Source organism: Coccinella septempunctata, chromosome X, assembly GCF_907165205.1.
Source record: "Coccinella septempunctata chromosome X, icCocSept1.1, whole genome shotgun sequence".
Classification (NCBI taxonomy): domain Eukaryota; kingdom Metazoa; phylum Arthropoda; class Insecta; order Coleoptera; family Coccinellidae; genus Coccinella; species Coccinella septempunctata.
This window is the reverse complement of record NC_058198.1, coordinates 1,468,033-1,488,634: the sequence shown is the minus strand read 5'-3', so window position 1 is coordinate 1,488,634 and position 20,602 is coordinate 1,468,033. Positions and strand designations below refer to the sequence as shown.

At 35.9% G+C, this 20,602-nt stretch overlaps 2 protein-coding genes across 5 annotated transcripts; both read right to left on the bottom strand.

Annotated features, from left to right (window-relative positions):
* Positions 1-3,777: 3,777 nt before the first annotated feature.
* LOC123321933 (forkhead box protein B1) lies at positions 3,778-5,330 on the bottom strand. Its single transcript, XM_044909742.1, has one exon. It carries the CDS (start codon positions 5,208-5,210, stop codon positions 4,305-4,307), a length of 906 nt encoding a protein of 301 aa, XP_044765677.1. The 5' UTR covers positions 5,211-5,330; the 3' UTR covers positions 3,778-4,304.
* A 10,634-nt stretch (positions 5,331-15,964) lies between these two features.
* Positions 15,965-20,471, bottom strand: LOC123321465 (microprocessor complex subunit DGCR8). 4 transcript variants are annotated; one of them, XM_044909085.1, is made up of 9 exons: positions 20,320-20,471; positions 19,153-19,209; positions 18,566-18,855; positions 18,245-18,432; positions 17,767-18,067; positions 17,485-17,658; positions 17,223-17,425; positions 16,910-17,167; positions 15,965-16,854 (listed from the first exon to the last, which is right to left on the bottom strand). In XM_044909085.1, the coding sequence occupies exons 3-9, from the start codon at positions 18,852-18,854 to the stop codon at positions 16,567-16,569; spliced, it is 1,701 nt and encodes a 566-aa protein (XP_044765020.1). In that variant the 5' UTR covers position 18,855; positions 19,153-19,209; positions 20,320-20,471; the 3' UTR covers positions 15,965-16,566. The 4 variants fall into 4 exon arrangements, with proteins under 4 accessions (XP_044765020.1, XP_044765017.1, XP_044765019.1 ...); XM_044909082.1 differs by having other exon boundaries at positions 18,566-18,944; positions 20,320-20,470; XM_044909084.1 differs by lacking the exon at positions 19,153-19,209 and having other exon boundaries at positions 20,320-20,449.
* Between the last annotated feature and the right edge of the window lie 131 nt (positions 20,472-20,602).

Sequence of the window (20,602 nt, the reverse complement as noted above, 5' to 3'; positions counted from 1 at the left end):
CCAATCCACCTATAATAATTTCTTTTGAATATTTCAATGTCTTTGGGGCATAGCAGTAGAAAAGTTTTTTGTGTTTTTCTCGTTTACCTTGAATGGCTTGAGACATTAACACTTTTTGTTGCCAAGTGCCCGTAGAATGTGAAATTTTGCCAGAGATAACTTGGACACTGTGTATATTCAACGTGGTAAACTTGGTCAGCTCAGCTAATAAGACTTGTCATTAAATTATCTTTGGCAGAAAAAGGTGGAACAGTTTGAAGAATTGAATGAACTAATCTACGAGTTGAATTCGCAGCTAAGAATCAAATTTATACTATATCTTTGCGACCTATGTCTAGTTATAATAAGGGATTTCTCGTTCCTAGGAAGTAGGAACGAGCGTTCAGATGCAGGTAATCGAAATATGGAAGAATTCCTATAAAACCAACTTTTTTGTAATGAAAAGTTCCGGCGCTCCGGCACTAATGTCCATCGCCAAACTGCTCTTTACTTCTGAGAATTCAAACAGGATGAACGTGTTAAAAGTACTGCTGTCTTGTCAGAGAGTGAGTTGACAAGCAGTTCGACCGCATTTAAAGATTGTTACTCAAACAATGTAAGAATGCAATAGTGGTATATTTAAAGCAAAATAAATCTCCCATTGTGAGTGGTCACAGAATCATCTTTGGGTGGCGGTATATCGTTGACTCTGTCAATATTGGCTCATCAAGCGAGACGATAAAGTGCTCTTCACAGCTTCCTGAGTCCCCTGGGTCGCTTTCAGCAAACACCTCAATTGATCGAGAGTTCCTACGTTCTCCTATTCTGTTTTCCACACCAAGCCAGTGTTTGCACAGTATTATTATGAAAACTAGTCGCAGGAAAAATAAAGAAAACAAAAGTCTGTTGATGTTTCCAGGTAGGTATGCTTCTGCTATTCTTCCAACCAGTAAAAATATGAAAAATTGAGTGGAGGTCTTCGCAGACGACTTTGAAAAAATTATAGATGAGATGGAGCACTAGGAAAGTGCAGGAGAGTACCTTCTAGAAGAACAACCAACTTCGATGAAGAGAAGAATATATGTGAAATAATTTTCGTTTGCCAATTTTTACTGAGAATTGTGCAAGATTTACCGTCGATAAGTGGAACAAACAAACGATGCAGCCATGGAAAATGCATCAGTTATATACATAAAGATTATAGCATTAAAGAATGCAATTCAAAGGAATTGCACAGATCAAAAAGAAAGTCATGAAAAACTTAACCCTCCTAAGAAAAAATTTGATCTATGAAGTTGAATTGATCAGAGAATTTTAACCTCATTATTGACAAAAGGGTCTATTTCAAAGCTGGAAAATGAACAAAACTTGCGAAAATTCAACCATTGAACGGTTACGAATGGATGCATAGTGTTTACCTCTCACCTTAAGAAATGTTTCTGTAAACACCCCAGAAGTTGTTAAAATTTCAATAAATAAACACTCGAAATTCACCGAGAAATATCGACTCTTTTGTGGGCAATTACATGATTAACAACACGCACCGATGATCTCGAATGGCCGCAATTTGTTATAGTATTTATTGGAGTGTATTTAAATTGGGGAATAATTGCGACATTGAATAGGGTGGCAATTTGATAGCATTGTGAAGATGTCCTGCAGAGAATCGTTCACACCCGAATAGAACCTCCCTTATGAACCCCGCCGATTTCAGCGCTAACACCTTTTGTCCCCTGCAATCCAGCGACGGTTTCACGTTTTATGATTGCTGCTGTTGAAATATGTTTCATTTGTGTTTGTTTCTGAACCTATTATGGATGTTCATCGAAAGAAATAAAGAGAGACTCTATGGAGCCTTGTTCTCATTTTCGTAGTGAAAAACTACTACACAGAGAGCTCTACTTCATGATGTACCACTACCACTGTTGGTATACATATATAGATACGTTGATACTTTTTCGGAATCCCATTGTTCAAATTTCCAAGAATTATTTCAACAAGTTTCAAGATTAATATAACGTGAGCAGATTTTAGACTGAATTTGGAAAAAAACTATGAAAATCCACGTGTTTCATTAAACTATCATTTTCTTTCTAGCGAAACACGAAAAACGTTCATCGTGTTCATCGTGAATCACCCATATTTGGCTTAAAATACGTCTGTCTAGCGGACTTTTTGATATAAACGAACATTTTCAGAAAAAAATACGAGCAAAGATTATAAAGTTAGGTACTAAGGACTATTGTAATGACCAGGATATTCTGGAATGATAACTGGACAGTAACAGTAAATAGGAAAATCATATACCAAACTTCGTGGTTCTTTATATCGGTATATATGTAGTCTTTCTTCAAGAGATTAGAGGGTGAACAATTATCTAGATTAAAGACAAATGAATAATACTTCCACTAGGTAATTTATAAAATTCACCAGAATTGTTTTGTCAATTCCTATCACTGAGAAGAAGTAAAAACACTCAATGCCATATACCTATCTCCACTTCATGAGGCAAGTTTACCAAACTTTAGGAAACGACATTTCAAAAAAGGTTGAAGAGGGAATCTGTTTAAATTTATTCGACCATTGCAAGTTTGGTGAACTTTTCTGTAGGAGGCATGTTCAACTGGAGTAACAATTGTGAATTTTATAATAAATAGAAGAAATTATTAGTTTTTCAATCATCTTGATTGATTCCATGGCGTAAAGACCGAAACAATCAAAGATCAAATGTAAATTAAATACAATTTTGGAATCCCGAGAATCTAAATTATGTAATCCTTCATGTGATTAAATTTTTTTCGATTATAAATTTCCGAAATGAAAGTTTTTTCGGTTATACCAGATATGTGAGTACCTATACTTATAACACCGTTGGAGATGGCAAATATTAGCTGTGGTTCCGAATAACCAGAAATTAATAGACGTATTCACGGAAAAAAGTTATTGAAATCTCATATGTATAAAACAAAACATTCGAGATTATGAAAAATTCAAGATAACTATCAAACTTATGTGAAAACACGAGAAACTCTGATAATAAGGAAATGCAGTCAATTAACTAGTGAACTCTTATTTATTTTTAGCATACTTGAGAGTCATAGCTTTTCGTAGCTTAGATATACAGTCGACTATGCCCTTTTATCGATATTATATGAATTGCAAATTCAATATTTCAGTTGTGAACAAGAATTATGCAGTGAAATCCGTTTTTCTTCATAGTACGCGAAATATTAACAATTGCAAAAATCAACGAACAATTTTCTCTGTATCAGAACCGTCGGAGAAAATCTCCGAGTAGGTAATATGTATAGATATAGATTGATGTGCAAGCGCATACCTATATAGCTATTCATATAAAAAATATGAGAGTTATTTTAAAATGAAAAACAACTGCCTATTCAACCTAAATTGTGATGAATAAGTGAACCACAAAAAACACTCTTCATAATGAAATTTTTTCTGTAAACCCATTTTTAATTAACACAAGCGAAGTGGTCAATTCAGTTGGTTTAATGACTACCATCTGCCTGGGTATATCTGGTGTCCATAAAATAATTTTTTGGCAACATGAAAGACACCAATTTGATACCTTTCGAGAAATAAAATGGCGAATGGAGGGTGCTTTGCAAAATGGGCTCAATAATTCTGTCCATTTTGGTAGATATTTTCATTCAGCAATGATCATGAAGATTGGGACATATAAGGTAAGAAAAAATTTCAATTGGAATACTTGTTATATATTTACATCAAGTTTTAATGTAAAACTTGTCCCCACAGTCAGTTTATATATACAAAGTTAACATGAATCGTGATAAATCTATACAGAAAATGATATTTACAGAATAGAACATGGTTTATTGACCGAAAAAATCTCTCCGAATTGCTGAGAAAATTCACAAAGGCCATTATTTTTTCTATATATACTTAACTAGAGGATTATTGGGGGTGTAAAATTCCTGGAAACAATCGCCATTTATATTCACAAATGTTGATTTTACAAATGGCGTCCAAGATGATACTATATATTTTAACACTGGATAGTCTGTCGGTAAGAACTTTCGATACATTTTTCGTACCTATGTTGAAGACATAGCTAGCTAATGAAGGGAGAATTGAAAACTGAGAAAGAGATTGTCCAATAAAATTTCACGAGGGATTTTCGAAAATTCACACAAGTTTATTCTAAACAGCAGTTGAACACTGATTCTTATAATATATGCTAACAGATACGTAAAACAAGATCTTACGGTTTCCACATTGAAAATCGGTAGAGGTTTACTGAGGACAAAATGGGTCCTTTTGTGATGGAGTTGGCTGGTTCAGAGTTAATCCATATAAACTTCGTTTTCGGGACTTTCAACTCTCTTACTGTCCGTTTCCGATGGAGGCTCCAATTTGGGCACAACTGGACGTGTCTGGAGGAGGGTTTGGTAATAGTTGACTATGGGGAACATCGCACATTGCTTCTGTGGCGGCTCGTGTTGGCAGCTAGAAACCACGTCGATGTCCTCTTCATTGGTTTCTTCACCAGAATCTGGGGCTAGTAGTGATTCCACATCGAATTGTCTTTTACGATGAGTTCTTGTCTTATTTGATGTTATGTTATAAACCGGCGTCGATGGACCAGCTACCATCTGTGGACTTACTGATAGTGGCGGAGGACTAGGGGAGTCAGCACCATCTTCATCAACGGCTAGTCCCATATGTTTCCTAACTTTCCTTTGAGCCTTTCTTCTTCTGAAATCACCTTTGCGGAAATCTTCGACATTGGCTGGATGCACTGCCCAGTAATGCCCTTTACCATTGGCACTTCTTCCAGCTTTGATGAAGCAATCGTTCAGGGATAAATTATGTCTTATCGAGTTCCTCCAGCCTGGTCCCCTCGTCCTGAAGTAGGGGTAATGATCCAAAATATGCTGGTAAATGTCGGACAACACTAACTTTGCTTCCGGGGAACTGAGGATGGCCATGGCGATCAGACCGATGTAACTATGCTGAGGTTTTGGCTCCTCGGGTTGTAGAGCCCTCGGGAACAGGGGGTAGCAGGTCAAAGGTGTCGGAAACGGATTGAGCATGGGGTATCGTAGCCTTTCTGCAAAAGCGTACTGGTATAGCTGCAGACGGTATTGATCTAATGGCAGCAGCGCCCTAGGTGATGAGTTTGGATCCATTCCGTTGAAAGGAATGGGTAGCCTGGATGGGGTATTCGTTGGTGATTCGTTGCTGCACATACCTATTCGACTGACACTCGATAGGAAAACGGACAAATGCACATGTATACACTCGAACCGAAACTGTTTTCACGGTGTGTATGTGTGTGTAACGACAGCGATAAAGAACTGAAAATAATCATCGGCTCTCATTCTGTATACCGAAGAATGAGGTAACACCGTTGTCGAAGGGATCCATCTGGGCATCCAAACATATAACAAACATACTATTTGTGGACCAATATTTGACAACATTTCGAAGGCGGAACCCTCCGAACCAATCCTGAACTCGCGCGCTTTTCAGGGTGGAGCGGAAACCCCGCCTCGCCATGTTGTTTTGCTCAGTAGCTCATTGCTAGATTGGTAACTCGCTTCTCTCATGCTAATTAGGGGAATTTCGAACAACGAAAACTGTCTGCGAATTGTGAATCTATTTACAAATCACTAACATTTACATATCTTCCCTGCCTACACATTTGAAATATCAATACATTCCCTGTAAACACCGTTCGCCCTCTCTCACTCACTTCCACCACACCTATTTTTTTGGGGATGCGTCGAAATCTGCATTCATTAAAATTCGCAAATGTTTGTTAACATCATTTGCATTTCGTTTAATATAATTGTTCAACTGCAGAGTTCCTGTTATTCGGCCATACCCATAGGGTTGTTTTAGGTATTCAACTTTCAACTTACAATTGCAAGCCTTTAATTTTCCATTTTGAAATATTCATCGAACTACAGAAGAGAAACTAGCAAAATCCTACATCAAAATGTCACAACATTGTAGTAAATCACCATTAAAATAGAACAATATAACAATTCACAGTTACTGGTGCATCCGCCTTTTTGCAACTCTTGAAACAATACAACAATTTTCAACAACTGGCGAGCTATTTCCGTGTTTCGATTCTGATTTAGATAAATTCGAGGTTCAGTATTCAGGTATGACACAATGGAATATAATTTTCCGTTATATCCTTCTCATATTTCCATTGTATCTATCTGCTTATACTTGAAATATGCAAAGAAAATTCACACATGCCCAAGCAGTTACCAGCCGTCCGACGCTCTGAAACTACTTCATCAATTCATCAGTTTTATTTAGATACTAAATACAGTGTGTTTCGCATAGGCAGACCACTGGATTCTCAGATTCATTTATTGAGCAAAATTAAGAAAGTAACCATGAATGTGATAGTCAAAGTAGAAGTATCAAAAGCTATCTGAATGTGTTGTCCGAAAAACTTTCGAACATAGGCAAGGAAAATTATTACTACAAACCCTTTCTTCAAAAATAAAAGATTCAATTGTTTTTCCGATAGCACATTTGGACAACCCTTGAAAAATACCACCATTTTCATGGTTCCCTTTTCAATTTAGCTCGATGAATAAGTCCAAAAATCCAGTGATCCGCTTGTGTGGAACAGACTACCTAAATTGTTTGATTAGTGAGAGTCGAATACTTCGAAATTTGAGGAAGGATGTCATTTTTCCATAAAAGATATTTTCAACTTATACAACACCATATTATAATGAAGAATGATATAATTCAATCATCTATGGCAGGTTCTGCTATTGAATTCAATTTCTATAAACTTGTTTCTCAAAATACATATCAAAATAGCCGAAATACTGTATTAATATGCAGTATGCCAAATGATCAAATTATGGAGCTGAATAAGTTAAGCAACCACGATCGAAATCAATTATGAAAAGAGGATTTTTTTGCTTCTTTGTCTAGGCACTTTTTTCCAAAGAAAATGACTTTTCTTTCACAGCCCTTGTTCAATGGCTATTGTTTTACTCTCTTGTTCATTTAGTTTTACTCTTTTTTCTCAATTCAGTTTTATCTTCGTCATGGGAACTAGAAATCAAACACATACAATCAATCAAATCATGCAAATACAGTGATAAAAACCTACGAAATAGAGAATGTATGGATGTAAAATGATATCCTAATAATTATGAATTGAAAATAATAAAAATTCGAATTCAAACCATTTAGTCTCTGAACATCTTTCAATTCTCAAGTTTGATCTTCGAATATAAAAATAAAACAACCAATTGTTTGATTTGTAGTTCTCCTAACGAAGATATAGTAAATTATCGAACGTTTGAGTTAAAAATAAAGAGAAAAACTAAATAAACTGCTGCTACCCCATTATTTGATCTCAAAGAAATTCATGTATAAACGATATAGAAATGATCGAGACATTGTTATACTCCCATGTGGCCCCAAAATGACAATTGTTAAGGGTCATATATCTTTTCGGCTGATCCAATTGCCGAATTACATATAGGATATATAGCTAACAAAGCGCCACATTTGTCGATACACAAGACTCTAATGTGGACTAATGTCACAAAGGAACTACGTGTTTGCAACCCCTACTTCGCTCTGACGCGGAATATAACGAAATTTTCCAGAATTCCCAAAGGAATATGGTGATGAACATATCAAATCGCCTGTACAATAGCTTTAGGCTACGGGGGATTGTAAAAGATCTATCTTCCTCCAGTTTCGATCCGGATATGGCGGTTTAACTCCCTACCCACAAAGAAATCGGGGTAAGCCCAACTTTCATTTTTGTCGAAATCTCGGTACCTATAATCTTCCCAATTTTGTATATCTCATTTCGGGGAAAATTGAACACGTGAAAAGGTTTTTCGAACGATCCTCGAATATTATGATAAGTATACCTAGAAGATAAGGTAAACTGGAAGGAGTATGAATTTTTTCATATGAATATATTATTTTATTACCTATTTGTTCAAGAAATTTATGTCTCCATATAGTTTTTATTCCAAATTAGCTTTATTTACAGTGATTGAACCATTAAAGGAATACCGAAATGATAGATTGTTGTACCTGAATACACAAGAAGGTCGATAACATAATGTTTCAGCCCATTTAGAAATTTCATATGAAAAATCCCACATACCTAACGAACTCCTTCACTTTCTAAGCTTCGGTTGAAGAAAATGTGGAATTTACACTGGAAAATCATTCGTTTCCTACATTCCTGAGTTAAATAACAGACTGCCGGGCTAAAGATTGCAACACTCTGTATGTGATATTCGGTTAAAGAAAGACGTGGAAATTCTACAACATGATATAGGGTGTTGCAACCCCTCAGCATCAGGCAGTAATAAAGTACTTAACTGAGGTATTCGAATACACGAAAAGAATGATTTTCTAGTCAAAATTTCACATTTTCTTCAACCAAATCGATGGTTATCACACATATTACATAATACAAGGTGTTGTAACCACGTAATATGGGAACCAACTACAAGGAAATTTCAATTTCGGGAATATATTGATACCAAAAATATTAATCCTGTCAGTTCAATCAAAAAAAGAGAAAAATTATATCTTTTGACTGATAAATCATAAAGGAGATGGACCTCCTTATATCTTTATACGCATTGGAAACAACCACAAAGGCTTCCACTGTTAGACGAGGGATTATTCCTCATTGCAGCGAGTTTAATTAGGCTTTTATCGACTCCCCCCTCTGGCTTATCTCCGAATTTCTCTTGATACATGCAGACATCTCGATATGTTTCATCAAGTAGAGAACGATTGCGAGGCAAAAAGGCTCGCAACAAAAACGTTTTTTCTACGAGATTTGTCTTGAATGGCGACAAATGTGTGCGCAAGAGGCAACCAGACCAACCATTGTTGATTTAATTGTTTCCGTTTTTACGCAACGCTAACACGCTCTCCATTCAGAGGGTGAAAAGACGAAATGTTCTCCCGAAGCTGCTGAATACGAATTAACGACCCTATCTGAATTTTTCGCTACGGACGAGTTCGTTCTGTGAAAAGCATTACAACAAGAAACGCCGCTCATCCTGCTCTTTTGATATGAAAAATGGAAATGCTCATTCCTCGTCTAATTAGCAGAATCAGACGGCGGAGAATCAACCCGTTTCATTCCACGATAGATGAATTCGATTTTTGCTATTTCATTCCATCAAACATTCAGTCATTTTCATCGACAGAAAACAGATAATTTTCGAGAATGAACGTAAAAAAAGATAGATCGATAATTTCTTCAGAAAATACCGTAAAAATGTAAAGAACACTCCATAAACACATCGAAAAGAAAGTATAAGACGTATTTTAATTCTAAATCTCAAGAGACTAAAAGGATGAATAACAGGAAATAATCATAAAAACATGTCACCATCCATACAAAAATTGAAGGGTAGGATGGATTTCGGAAAAACAATTTTCCGATAAAAGGGGTGTGGTTTTAGTTGGAACACTATGTGAGGAGATGAAGAAGGCAAGAATCCTCAACGGAATTTGTAGATACCTATTTCCAATATTCCTTCAATATTATATTCATTGTTGAATTAGAGCATTATCCTATTACCCACAATGAAAACCTATTGGTCCACTGTTATTCGAGGAAGAATTGAGGTACGGAATGGGAGATCGACACAAAGAATTATATTGCCAATCCCTCTCCTTTGTCACCTCAGATTACTAGAATTTCGATAGCTCTTACAAGAGTTCTTTTATGTGTGCAAAATGTCCTCGAATAACACTTATGGGCATGTGCTAATAAACGAAACCGTATCGTTCACCAAGATCATTTTCCGAAAATATGGAAGAACAGCGGAAGAAGATGTTTCACTCTGAGATGATAGATGATCGAAGATTGTGACAAAATTAATAAGGCAAGTGATCATAGTGCATTGATAAGAATGTGAAAATCAATAGACAATCGAAGGTATATTCTGAAACAAGTCAACGCTTACAGCAGAGAAAAAAATCGAATAAAAGAATATTTGATACCCATGAGGGGTCATCTGTGAAACGCTGTCTCTGATGACGGCAATATCGCTCTGATCAGAATTCTATCACTGACTAATTGTAGGAAGCAGGCAAAATGGATGAGTTGCAGTTATTGCAGGGTGTCCATCACACAAAAGCTCGGCCGCCAAAAAGGATCCATTCTTTAAGAGCTTATATATACATAGTTTTTATCATACATATATAACCTGCATGCGTGCCTGAATGCTTTCTGGCGTCGGCTTCTATTAATTATAGCCAACGAACGAACGAGTGGTTATTTAGTTTTTTTTTTCATTTCGGCATAATGCCTTCATGTTCGGTTGCTTTTATTTCATTAAGTAACTTCGATGCTTTTATTTGTCGATGTTTACTCACAGAAGGATACCAAAGAAAAATATGGGCGGAGCTGTATAACTATGGATATCTCAATAGACCATTCCCAATGACCAGCAAGTTTAGAACGTCTTTATATCACGATCGATCATTTCCTTAACTCAGCGAATTCGGCTTTTTGCCATCTGACATAGACACAAATATAAAGGGGGACCAATCACTCATGAATCGAGGAAAGCACGTAGAAAGACGCGGCAAATTTTTCACAAATGTTAAATATTCTTGAAATCATAGGAGCTAGCTCTGAGAAAAAGCCTGGATTGCGGTTGCTCGATTCGAAATAATTCTCGAAATTTCACTTGTCGCATAACCGATATCGAAAATGAAACATAAACTTGCTTTATAAGCGCAAATGAGCCTTGATATTGTTGGGGAGAAGCACTAGCATGAAGGGTGGACAAGAGTAGCTGGAAGCCCAACTTTCCCTGGGGAGCCTTGCAGTCTGTAATTAAACTTTGGCTTCAGATGGGAGTGCCACCAGCGCTGTCTGCTTTCCCTGCTCCAACATTCATTCGAACAAAGATTATGTTATAACCCGTAAAGGAATTGATCACCGAATTCTATACGGTGCAGTCTAAGCGGATTTAGTTATGGATTTGCGTGGATTTTGTTATTTTCATCTACTTGTGTACCCATTCAATTAACTTTTGGATATTCCTCGAATGGGGCTTCCCTTTGACACAGTATATCTGACGTGGCCTACAAACAACCTTCCGAGATGGATGGAAAAACGAATTTTCCCAGCTCATGTTCAAATTCATAAAGAGATCGGTCACCTGTCCAGGTAAAAAGTAAAGATCCAATCAAATAATAACGAAAAAAAAAATATAAAATATGATTTCCAAGTGGATCGTTATTTTTTGCGAATTTCAAAAAAAAAACTTCAGATGCCGATTACTCCGAAACCATCTAGCGGATTTTACCCATTAATGAACTTAACCGACAGGAGAGTGCTGGTCTCTCAACCTACTCATAACCCATCTTATATCAGGACTGACAGTCTTTTAGGATGAACATACATGATTTTAACCAAAAATTCTTCATCAATGAGTATAACCCAATCTTTTTCCTAGAAACAAGCGCACAAAATGATTTTTCTTCGATTTAGGACAAAATAATCACAAACAAGACTTATATGGTGTTCATACTCAGCCACGTTTCACAGAATTTTTCATCTGCTATCTAAAAAAGTTACTGGCTGAATAAAAATCGATATAAATCCAGTTTGTAACTACATATCTTGTCCTAAATCTCATAATTTAATATTGAATTCAATTTTTGTCTCACTTTTCACGAAAGTATTTTTCCAACGGAAAGTCCAAATTTTTCCAAAAACTAGGGATTCGAACTAATCAGTCTGGAGGGCTAATTTTGAAAATAAATTGAAATAAATCCGGCCAAAACTAACAATTCGAATTAAAGGGAACCCACTACTTCCTGTGGGTGAATCGTAAATAGCTTAGAAATTTATTTATACCCATCACAATGATCTCAATAGATTCAAACCACAAATAGTCGGATAATCCCTCTCCTTGGCTACAAAGCGATTCGCACATTGACCATTGAAATTCGTCCTGAAATCCTTAGTAGCTTTATAAGTGGGTCTTAGCAAAACACAAAGACCCATCAGGTAGTTACACCAAATAATACTTCAGACTGTGAAATTGGCAGAAAAAGGGGACCCTTCAAACATCCAACCACTTGAATGGATACAAATAAACCTCATGCCATAGCTCGAGAAGGACGTTAATCGTTATCGACTTACAAAGCTTTGTGGTAATAATTTGTTCACGCCTTGTCAAAACACGAACCTTTACAATTTCACATCCAAATTGGCACATGCATTTACCTGATTTCAGTTTCTTTCATTCGATAAGCGTCTCTATTTGTACCAACTATTCAATATAGAAAATATTATTTTTCCTTACTACTATGTTGTGACAGTTTTCGGTTAATCTATCCGGTTTAAGATATTAGGTAACGCTAACGCTGGTACTACAAGTTTAATTGGATAACTTATATTATAATCGGTACTAATGGCTGAATGAATTTATGGCTAAAATGGATATTTCTAATCAATAATGGCAATTTTCCTAATGGGCTCTTTGAAGTGTTTAATAATGTGTTTGTTAGAGGTGCAGCGACCTGTTACATCTTTGGGAAAGCGGTTTTTTGGCAGAAGAACTCCTGCATTGATGCAGTTGAAACTCAGAACGTGTTATAGAAGAACCGTCGATGAATCTATCTCAAGAAAATGTCACTTTTATCGTTTTTCCTTCGAGCCCTTCTACAATGATCGAAAATATATTTTCTATTTGTGGTTGCGGCTCTCGTATCATGCACAAAAGAAGGGGTTTCCGATAGCAAGCCGAGCTGACGATTTCAGGATGATTAATTTGTAATATAAGACAGTAAGCGGATTTCGGTGGCTAATCGCGCTCGAGCACCGCAAATTGTAAGGGATGGAGGGAACAGGATCAGAACCTGTTTTTCTTTGTTCTGATTTCATGCTCTGGTATCAATATTGAGGTATTATCGAGCAATTACTCTGTCTGGGATTGCGGTAACATCGATTCCGGTTTCCATTCCTCCGCCGATTTGCCATGCGTTCCTTAATTGAAAACACAGATTAGCCTTTTCTAGAAATCTATAAAATGGGGCGGGTTGTCGAACATAAAGGGCTCGGTTATACGCTGCGGTACCCATTTCCAAATGAAAATCATGAAGGGAATGTTGATTTTTCATTCTAACTACATATTTATTAACTGCTCATCAAAAAATGAGGATATTAAATTAATTTGTGTTTTCTCTTCAGCGACGCCTATTTTTAAATATCACGAAAAACTGTAATTCTGAAAATTTCGAGATCAGATGGATCTGTTCACCCACTATCAAATGTTCTTTTTGGAAAAATACCCCAAAGGATGGGATCAGTTGAAAATTCGTCAACACCGATCATCTAGATTGAAGAAAAGTTCGTGACTCTGAAGTAAGTCTTGGAAGTCGTATCCATTTAACTAACCGTACAAATAGAAGTCGGAAAAGAAAGCTATATCTTCTCGAGGCCCTAAATCACAAACGGGGATTCAATTGGAGGGAAGCAATTCAAGTATGGATAATTCTTAGGGTCAAAACGGAAAAATCAGAGATGTCCAATAATTTAGGAACATTGCATGCGCCCAATTTGGTTCGAAAAGGTTTTTTCCAATGATACTGAAAACGTGGGCATTATTATTATAGGTATTATCAACGATTTTTATTCCATAGGACCATGAATTTCAACGATACCGAACTAACTAAATGATGAACACGAGTTGTTTATTCTTCGCATAAAATACTAGCAAATCATTCGCAAACTGGTCCAAAACTATCGACAGTCACTTGGCAGAATACCTTCACGGAACATCGAAAAGACAACGCATTGAAAAGTTAACAAATTCCTTCAATTTTCCTATTGACCAGTTTATTGAGAATCATTCATGTTCTCTTAACTTATTTAATCCGTGGATAAGTCCATTGTATTGTTTGATTGGATTTTCTACCTGCATATATTGTTAAACGATTTTAATCTCGGTCCTTCGGACCATCCTTTCAATCTTTCCACCCTTTGTTAACATGTCACCGGAGTATTTGTGTTTGAAGAAATGACATTGTTTGAAACTCATCGTTAAATAGATCCTGTTAAAATTAAAGTGCTTATCCCGAATCTGTTAATTCATAAAGAGCGTTAATAGGCAAACGTTTTACGGAAACAACTCGGCAAGAAACAAGTTTGATCGATAATTCTGCAAGAACCGATGGATAGTCAGGAATATAATTTGAATTAACATTCAATAAATATACATTGACACCTAAATTCGGATATTTAACGAAGTTGTGGCTGCATACGGACAAAAATATGAACGTTAGGACAGCATGGCAAAGTAATTCGATTCCTGAAAGGGCAAAATGACAACAGAAGTCCGTCTGTCGTGAATTCGCAGCCACTGCATCAAGTTTATCATAAATGTTGATTTAAATTCCGAATGACATCCATCCGAAAACGTCGAAGAGATCTGATTATGCCAATAATGTATGTTAATATGTGTATGAGGGTGTACAGGCATCCCTCGGGATCTGTTAAACTCCCCCAGGATCTTTCGTACCCTTTTATCAACTAATAGCGGTAAATACCGTGTGATCAATGTAATCATAAGCTAATTTGCTCCCCCCATCTATGATAAAATAATCAACATACATTAATCCTGCCAGTGAGTCTGGAGAGTGTATTGCGCCTATTGATTTTCCACGAAGGAGAAAGTAGGATGAACCTCAATTCTCGGAGCAATCTTTAGCTAGGGATTTTCAAAAATAGTAATTCTGCTTCATGCTCGTGTACCTTATAAAGGACTTAGATAAACAATTGGTATTATATCAAAGAACATGCTAAGGGAAGGCTAGCCCCATATAAAAGAAGGTTCGAATTCGATGCTCAAAATGGTACCGAGAGAGGGTTGGACACAATGAAGAGAATTCCTGGACAAATTAAATTTTTCCACTTCGTAGCTACCTTATATATACGTATACGAAAAATAAGAGATAGGAACATGAAGTCTTCAGGTTGAAGACAAGGTTTCCTAGATTATAGACCTAGAATTAAGACCGAAGGAAGGAAGTAAAGGAACCAATCTAATGGCAGATGGCGATCAAGCAAACGCCATCTGCCAATATAATGTCCTTAGACAATGGTACCGTTACGAAGACTTTTGCAGAATTTCGAAATATAAAATGGAAAAATATTCTACATCTCTGAAACTCCTCGCTAGACAATCCTCAAATTTTGCTGGGTATAAAGTTTTCAGAAGGATCGAATCTGATCAAGGAGAAATTGGGGAAATAAAAGAGCTTCAAGAAGTTGAAATGAGAAGAAGAATCAAGTCATTGTATGAGAACAACATAAACATACATTGCTCTAGTTGCTCATTCAAATGTCAGTGTTACTTCACATCGCACAGAAATTTTAATCGAAATATTCTTAACAACGGCATCCATCGAATAAATAACGAACTATACCTCACATATAGAGTGGGTTCATGCAGCAATAGAACCAATTCGGTTGGCAGATGGCGCTCACGTGGAACACCAACAGCCCCATCTTGGTAACGCTGAATGAACCCAGGAGGAGGGTAGACTCTCTACCACCCATAGAACCCATCCTTATCTAAACGGGAATTAAATTGAAAATTAAGTTACATGATTTCTCACCAAGATAAGTTATTGTATCTTCAGATGTACGTAGCTTTAAGTAACTTATCCTGGTGAAAATCTTGTAATTCAGCTTCTAGATCAATATTATGGACGTTCAACAAGTACCAGCAGCATCAGAATAACATTAACCATGAACATTAGACAAAAAGTGTGAAGTGGGAAAATAGAAACACAAAACAATATTACACAACGGAATTAAAAATATTCTATTGCTATATTGGCGCAATTTATTTAATATTTCGATATTAGAACCACATCGGATAATTTTAGAATGATTTTGGGAACTTGGGTTGGCGAAGTATGTATGTAAAAAAATAAACCCTTCCATAAACATACGATTTTAATTATTAAGTAATTATTCACAAATAATTTGTACACATTACGTTCACATTCAAACTCCTCCGAAATACACGTCCTAGTTCACTGAAACATTATTCTCTATAAAGAGAATAATGATTCATTACATTACATTAAAAAAATTTCACTTCAAATTCTATCATGGTCGAATTTTCTTACAATATTGTTTTATAAACACAACTGAACATAACATCAAGAAATCAAATTAATTTGACGTCACTATTGATAAAATCGGTCATTTCTAAATCATGAGAAGGATACACCCTAGTGGATTGAGATAAAAATGGTTTAGTTTTTTTCTGAATCTTTAATTCGATTCAGAACTGAGATAAGTGAAATTTTTTTACTTCCCAATTATAATCATAACTAATGTTGGTTATTTCACCACAATGTTCCAATCCATATTTATTACTGAGAAGTAGAGATCAGAATAACAGCAGTCTGAACTTTGATGGTAGCTACAAATATCACAATTGCTTGTATGGCGCCATGCTGCGATCTGTTGTAGTTCATTCCTATAAGGAAGCAATCAAAACAATCTTGCAGAATAACAATGTGAAATGAAGATCATAAATCAACATTTTTTAAATTTGTTGATGACAACTTTGGCAGAACTTCTCCCTTCTCTGGTATGAATATTCCAATGGGTTTTCTAGAACTTCGTTTCTGTTTTAATTTGGATAATTCCAATTTCAACTTATCCAATATGGCAAAATTTGGAGAATTCACTGCTGCTTTGCTCTGAAGAAGTGTTATTTCTTGTTCCTCAAGCTTTTTCACTTTGAAACTCTTCACAGACCTATTACCATAAAGTCTTAAGAAAGATCCCCAAGTTTTTAGATTTGGATGAAGTGCCTAAAAGAATATTTGAAAGTTGAGAATGAAAACAATTTCTAGTTATCAAATATACCTGTAGTATAGCCTGAGATGCTCTTTGCTTCCCATCTCTCTTATTTTGGCAAGTTACAGTGGCTGTATGCTTGCCTACAGTCATTGTGAATTCATTCTTTTTATTTTTAGACGTCTTACCTTGGTAACTGATTTTCAAATCATTAAGTCCAAAATTTCTTTGTAGACAGGTCAGAAGAATGTCATGTGGTGAGGGTTCTGTTGTTTTTGCACAAAACTCTGCCACCCTAGGATCCTCTATTCTGATCTCATCAAAAAACTGTGGAAAAATATCAACTTTAGTAAATTTCTTGGTGAAGGAATCTGATACTTACTGATAGATCCTCATCTGGATCTTTACTGGTGCTGGATCCTGTTTTCGGGTCGGCTGTGATTTTAGAGCGCATTTCAGGAATGAGAATTTCAAGAGTATTTTTAGCTGCTTCTGATTTGGCCTGCTTTTTACTTGTTCCATAACCAACTCCATATTTCATATCATTTATAGAAACAGTTGCAGCATATGGTGTAGCAGCATTTTCTGAAAGAATAAAATGACATTAATAAATGAAATTTGGAATTTTCTTTCAAAACGCAGACCTAACTCTGTGAATCTGTAAGTTGGCTGCATTTTGAGAGCATGTTGAACATATTCATGTAAAATGCATATGTAAGATTTTCCATTAGGATTCATTATCCATTCTTTTCTTGTTCCACGAGCATTTGTATCATTGCCATCAGTATTTTCTATGGGAAATGATATGAGTTTTGTTCCTGCAAAAAAGAGAATTAGCATGCCAAGTTATCACTGTTTGTACACTGTACATATTGTTTTGGCATAATGAATTTATTCTTCCTATTATCAAAATAAGTAATATTCACCATCAGGTAACATGGGCCTCTGTAGATGCTTTTCCTGTTTTTTCTTCTTTGTGAACCTCCTTCTTTCTGACCAAGATTTGAATCTCATTACCTGTATCGTTTTGAATTTGAAAAGAGACTGGCAATATTCTCTTAATTGTTCGGGACTCAGGTTTTGAGATGCAATATTTTCCTTGACAGTTTCGATTTTGGCATTTGGTAAATGATTATTCTCACATTGAATTTGTTCCACTTCCTGTTCTTTCTCAAGAGCTCTTCTGTAGCTAAGACATGGTACGCCACTGAGAGGTATCTCATGATTCTAGAAACAGATAAGTATTTAAATGGCAACAGAACCACACCAAAACAAGAAGTAGGATTAATCAACTATGAGAATGAACATCAAACTTTTGAAAATATAAATAGAAGAAAATCGAAATTCAAAAATATTACATAGAACAAAACAACCTTACGGCAATAATATTTACTGGTTACTCACACGAGCTGATCCACGGCCTAGGAAATAAGGTTTAGATAGAGTGCATACTCTAGTATCTTTATGCAGATAAAGGGGCATACCACTATTATGAGAGACCTTTATCCATCCTTCTGGTAATATGTCGAAATGATTTTGTTCTTTCTCTATCAGCACCACCTTATCTTTTTCCACATAGGGATTACCTTCATCTGACAATAATAAGCATTATTAAATCTTCCACATAACATAATATTCATTACTAAAATGTTTTACAAGGTTCAATAACAGAATAATACAACAGGAAAGATAATACACTTTCTCAAATTTCCAATTATTACGTACCTGTTGCAGGCTCTTGATCTGCTTTCCTCTTTTTATTATTTTCAAATGCTTCTTCCAGCATCTTTTCAATTTCCTCATCTGGTATATCGGAATCATAGCAATCCGATTTTTCAGAATCAGAATGTGCGACCTCATCCAATACATGGAATTTTCTGGCATCATCAACGTCATATTCAACTGATACTTGATCGACAGTTTTGGCAACAGGAGGTGGTTTAGGGACCAGAAAAGGACATGTTGAAGAATTGCTCACCCCACTCGTTCCAGGTTGGGGATTATCGAGATCCATTCTTCGAGTTCAGTTAAAATAAAATAATTCAAATAATCAAATATAGACGCTTTGCAGCAATAATATTGTTGTGTCCCTTGTAGATGCTTTCTGACGGTAGAAAATAAAAGAATATATCAATTCACCTAACATTAAAATTGAGATATTCTTTAAATGACTTCCGCAGAAAACGATGTCTTCTTCGATAGAAAATATTGCTGAGTTAACTCATTATATGCTAGGACTGCCACACTGATGCACACAAAATAAATAAAGATAAACTATTGTGAAAAATGTTATCACTATTATCACCACTAACCATAAAACTTCTTCCTCTTCCTTCAAGATGCCGATCCCTGAGGAGCCAAGGCTGGACCTATATCAACCCACAAAGAGGAATATAATACCATGATACATACCAAGGAATGAAACTAAATACAAAGCATTCCATAGAACATGCAGTTATGGGCAAGAGGAAATGATACAAAGGGAAGCACACAGAAGGCAATGTGTAGACGTGTACATAAACAGAACAGCATATACACTACCTTGTTATACCATAGTTCGATCTAACAAGCAGTCGGGCAAAAATTGCACTGTATGTCTCAAGTTTTCCGAAAACTGTGCCACATATGTTAATGGGAAATGTGAAACTCATTCAAAAAAGATTTTCATTAAAAAAGCAGATTAGGGTCTTGACCTAGCACAAGCAACAAACAAATGAAAATAGTTTGGGGAAACAATGTCCAGAACACAACCTACAGATGGTGGAAATAAATTGTATTGTCACTGCATCGACCAACAGAAAACAATGTCTAGAAATTTTCATAGAGAAATCAACCATTTGATAATAGTCTCCATCCTTAATTTCACCCATCGTGCCTAAAGTATATGGATCAGATTCCACTCTTGGGGGAAACAAAATCAACCTTTCTCAGTTGGCCAGCATTTTAGCAGCTAAATTTTTCAGATGACAGTACGTTTATGAGATAGGTTTAAAAATTCTTCTACATAGGAATAGATTGCATCTTAAAACCACTTAGATCCTAGATAGTCTCCAATACCCTTTCCACAAATTCTTGAATTAGGAAAAGTGTACAGGAGTTTGCCTGCAATGGTTGTATAGAGGTTGCCTATATTCTTCTCATTCGCGAACTAGGTAAGGACCCTTATCAGTGTTTATATATTCCTTCATTATCAGTCATAAAAGCATAGCATTTCTAAGGCAACATATCCAGAAATATGGTTATATCCATCAAGAAGAGTTTGAATGCTATTACTGGTGGCTTAGCTAATTAGTCACCTTCGATACTAAAAACAATCGGTTGCTTGTTGAAATCGTGAAGATAACTAATAAAAGACCCAGGGGCTCTCAACATTCATACCAAGGGTAAGCAGATACAGAAGCAGACTGAAACAGCCTCAATCAATCAAAGAAATTAATAAACTTATTAAGTCAGCAGGTAGGTATATAGAACACACTCACCAAATACAAATAATAAATATAACTCTGGCAGGGGGCACCGGGAGATCACTTGCATGCATTACCCATCATACATGTGAATAAACGATTCTGATAAACCATAGAGTTAAAAAGATGTATTATCAATCCCTTACACTTATGTTTGAGAGGAGAGGGTGACGCAAGAAGCAATTCTTAAATTTGCAAAAGGTCTGAACTCTAAAAACATATAGAAATTCAAAAAGTTTTAACAAACTTATGACTTTGGTCCCCGAAACAAAAATACTAAGTTCGAAGAAGATGAAAC

Coding starts and splice junctions, on each gene's coding strand:
- LOC123321933 (XM_044909742.1), bottom strand. CDS start 5,210: ATGTGCAGCAACGAATCACCAACGAATACCCCATCCAGGCTACCCATT.
- LOC123321465 (XM_044909085.1), bottom strand. CDS start 18,854: ATGGATCTCGATAATCCCCAACCTGGAACGAGTGGGGTGAGCAATTCT. Junction 18,068..18,244: donor TAGGCCGTGGATCAGCTCGT/GTGAGTAACCAG, acceptor ATCTGTTTCTAG/AATCATGAGATACCTCTCAG. Junction 17,659..17,766: donor GAGGCCCATGTTACCTGATG/GTGAATATTACT, acceptor TCTTTTTTGCAG/GAACAAAACTCATATCATTT.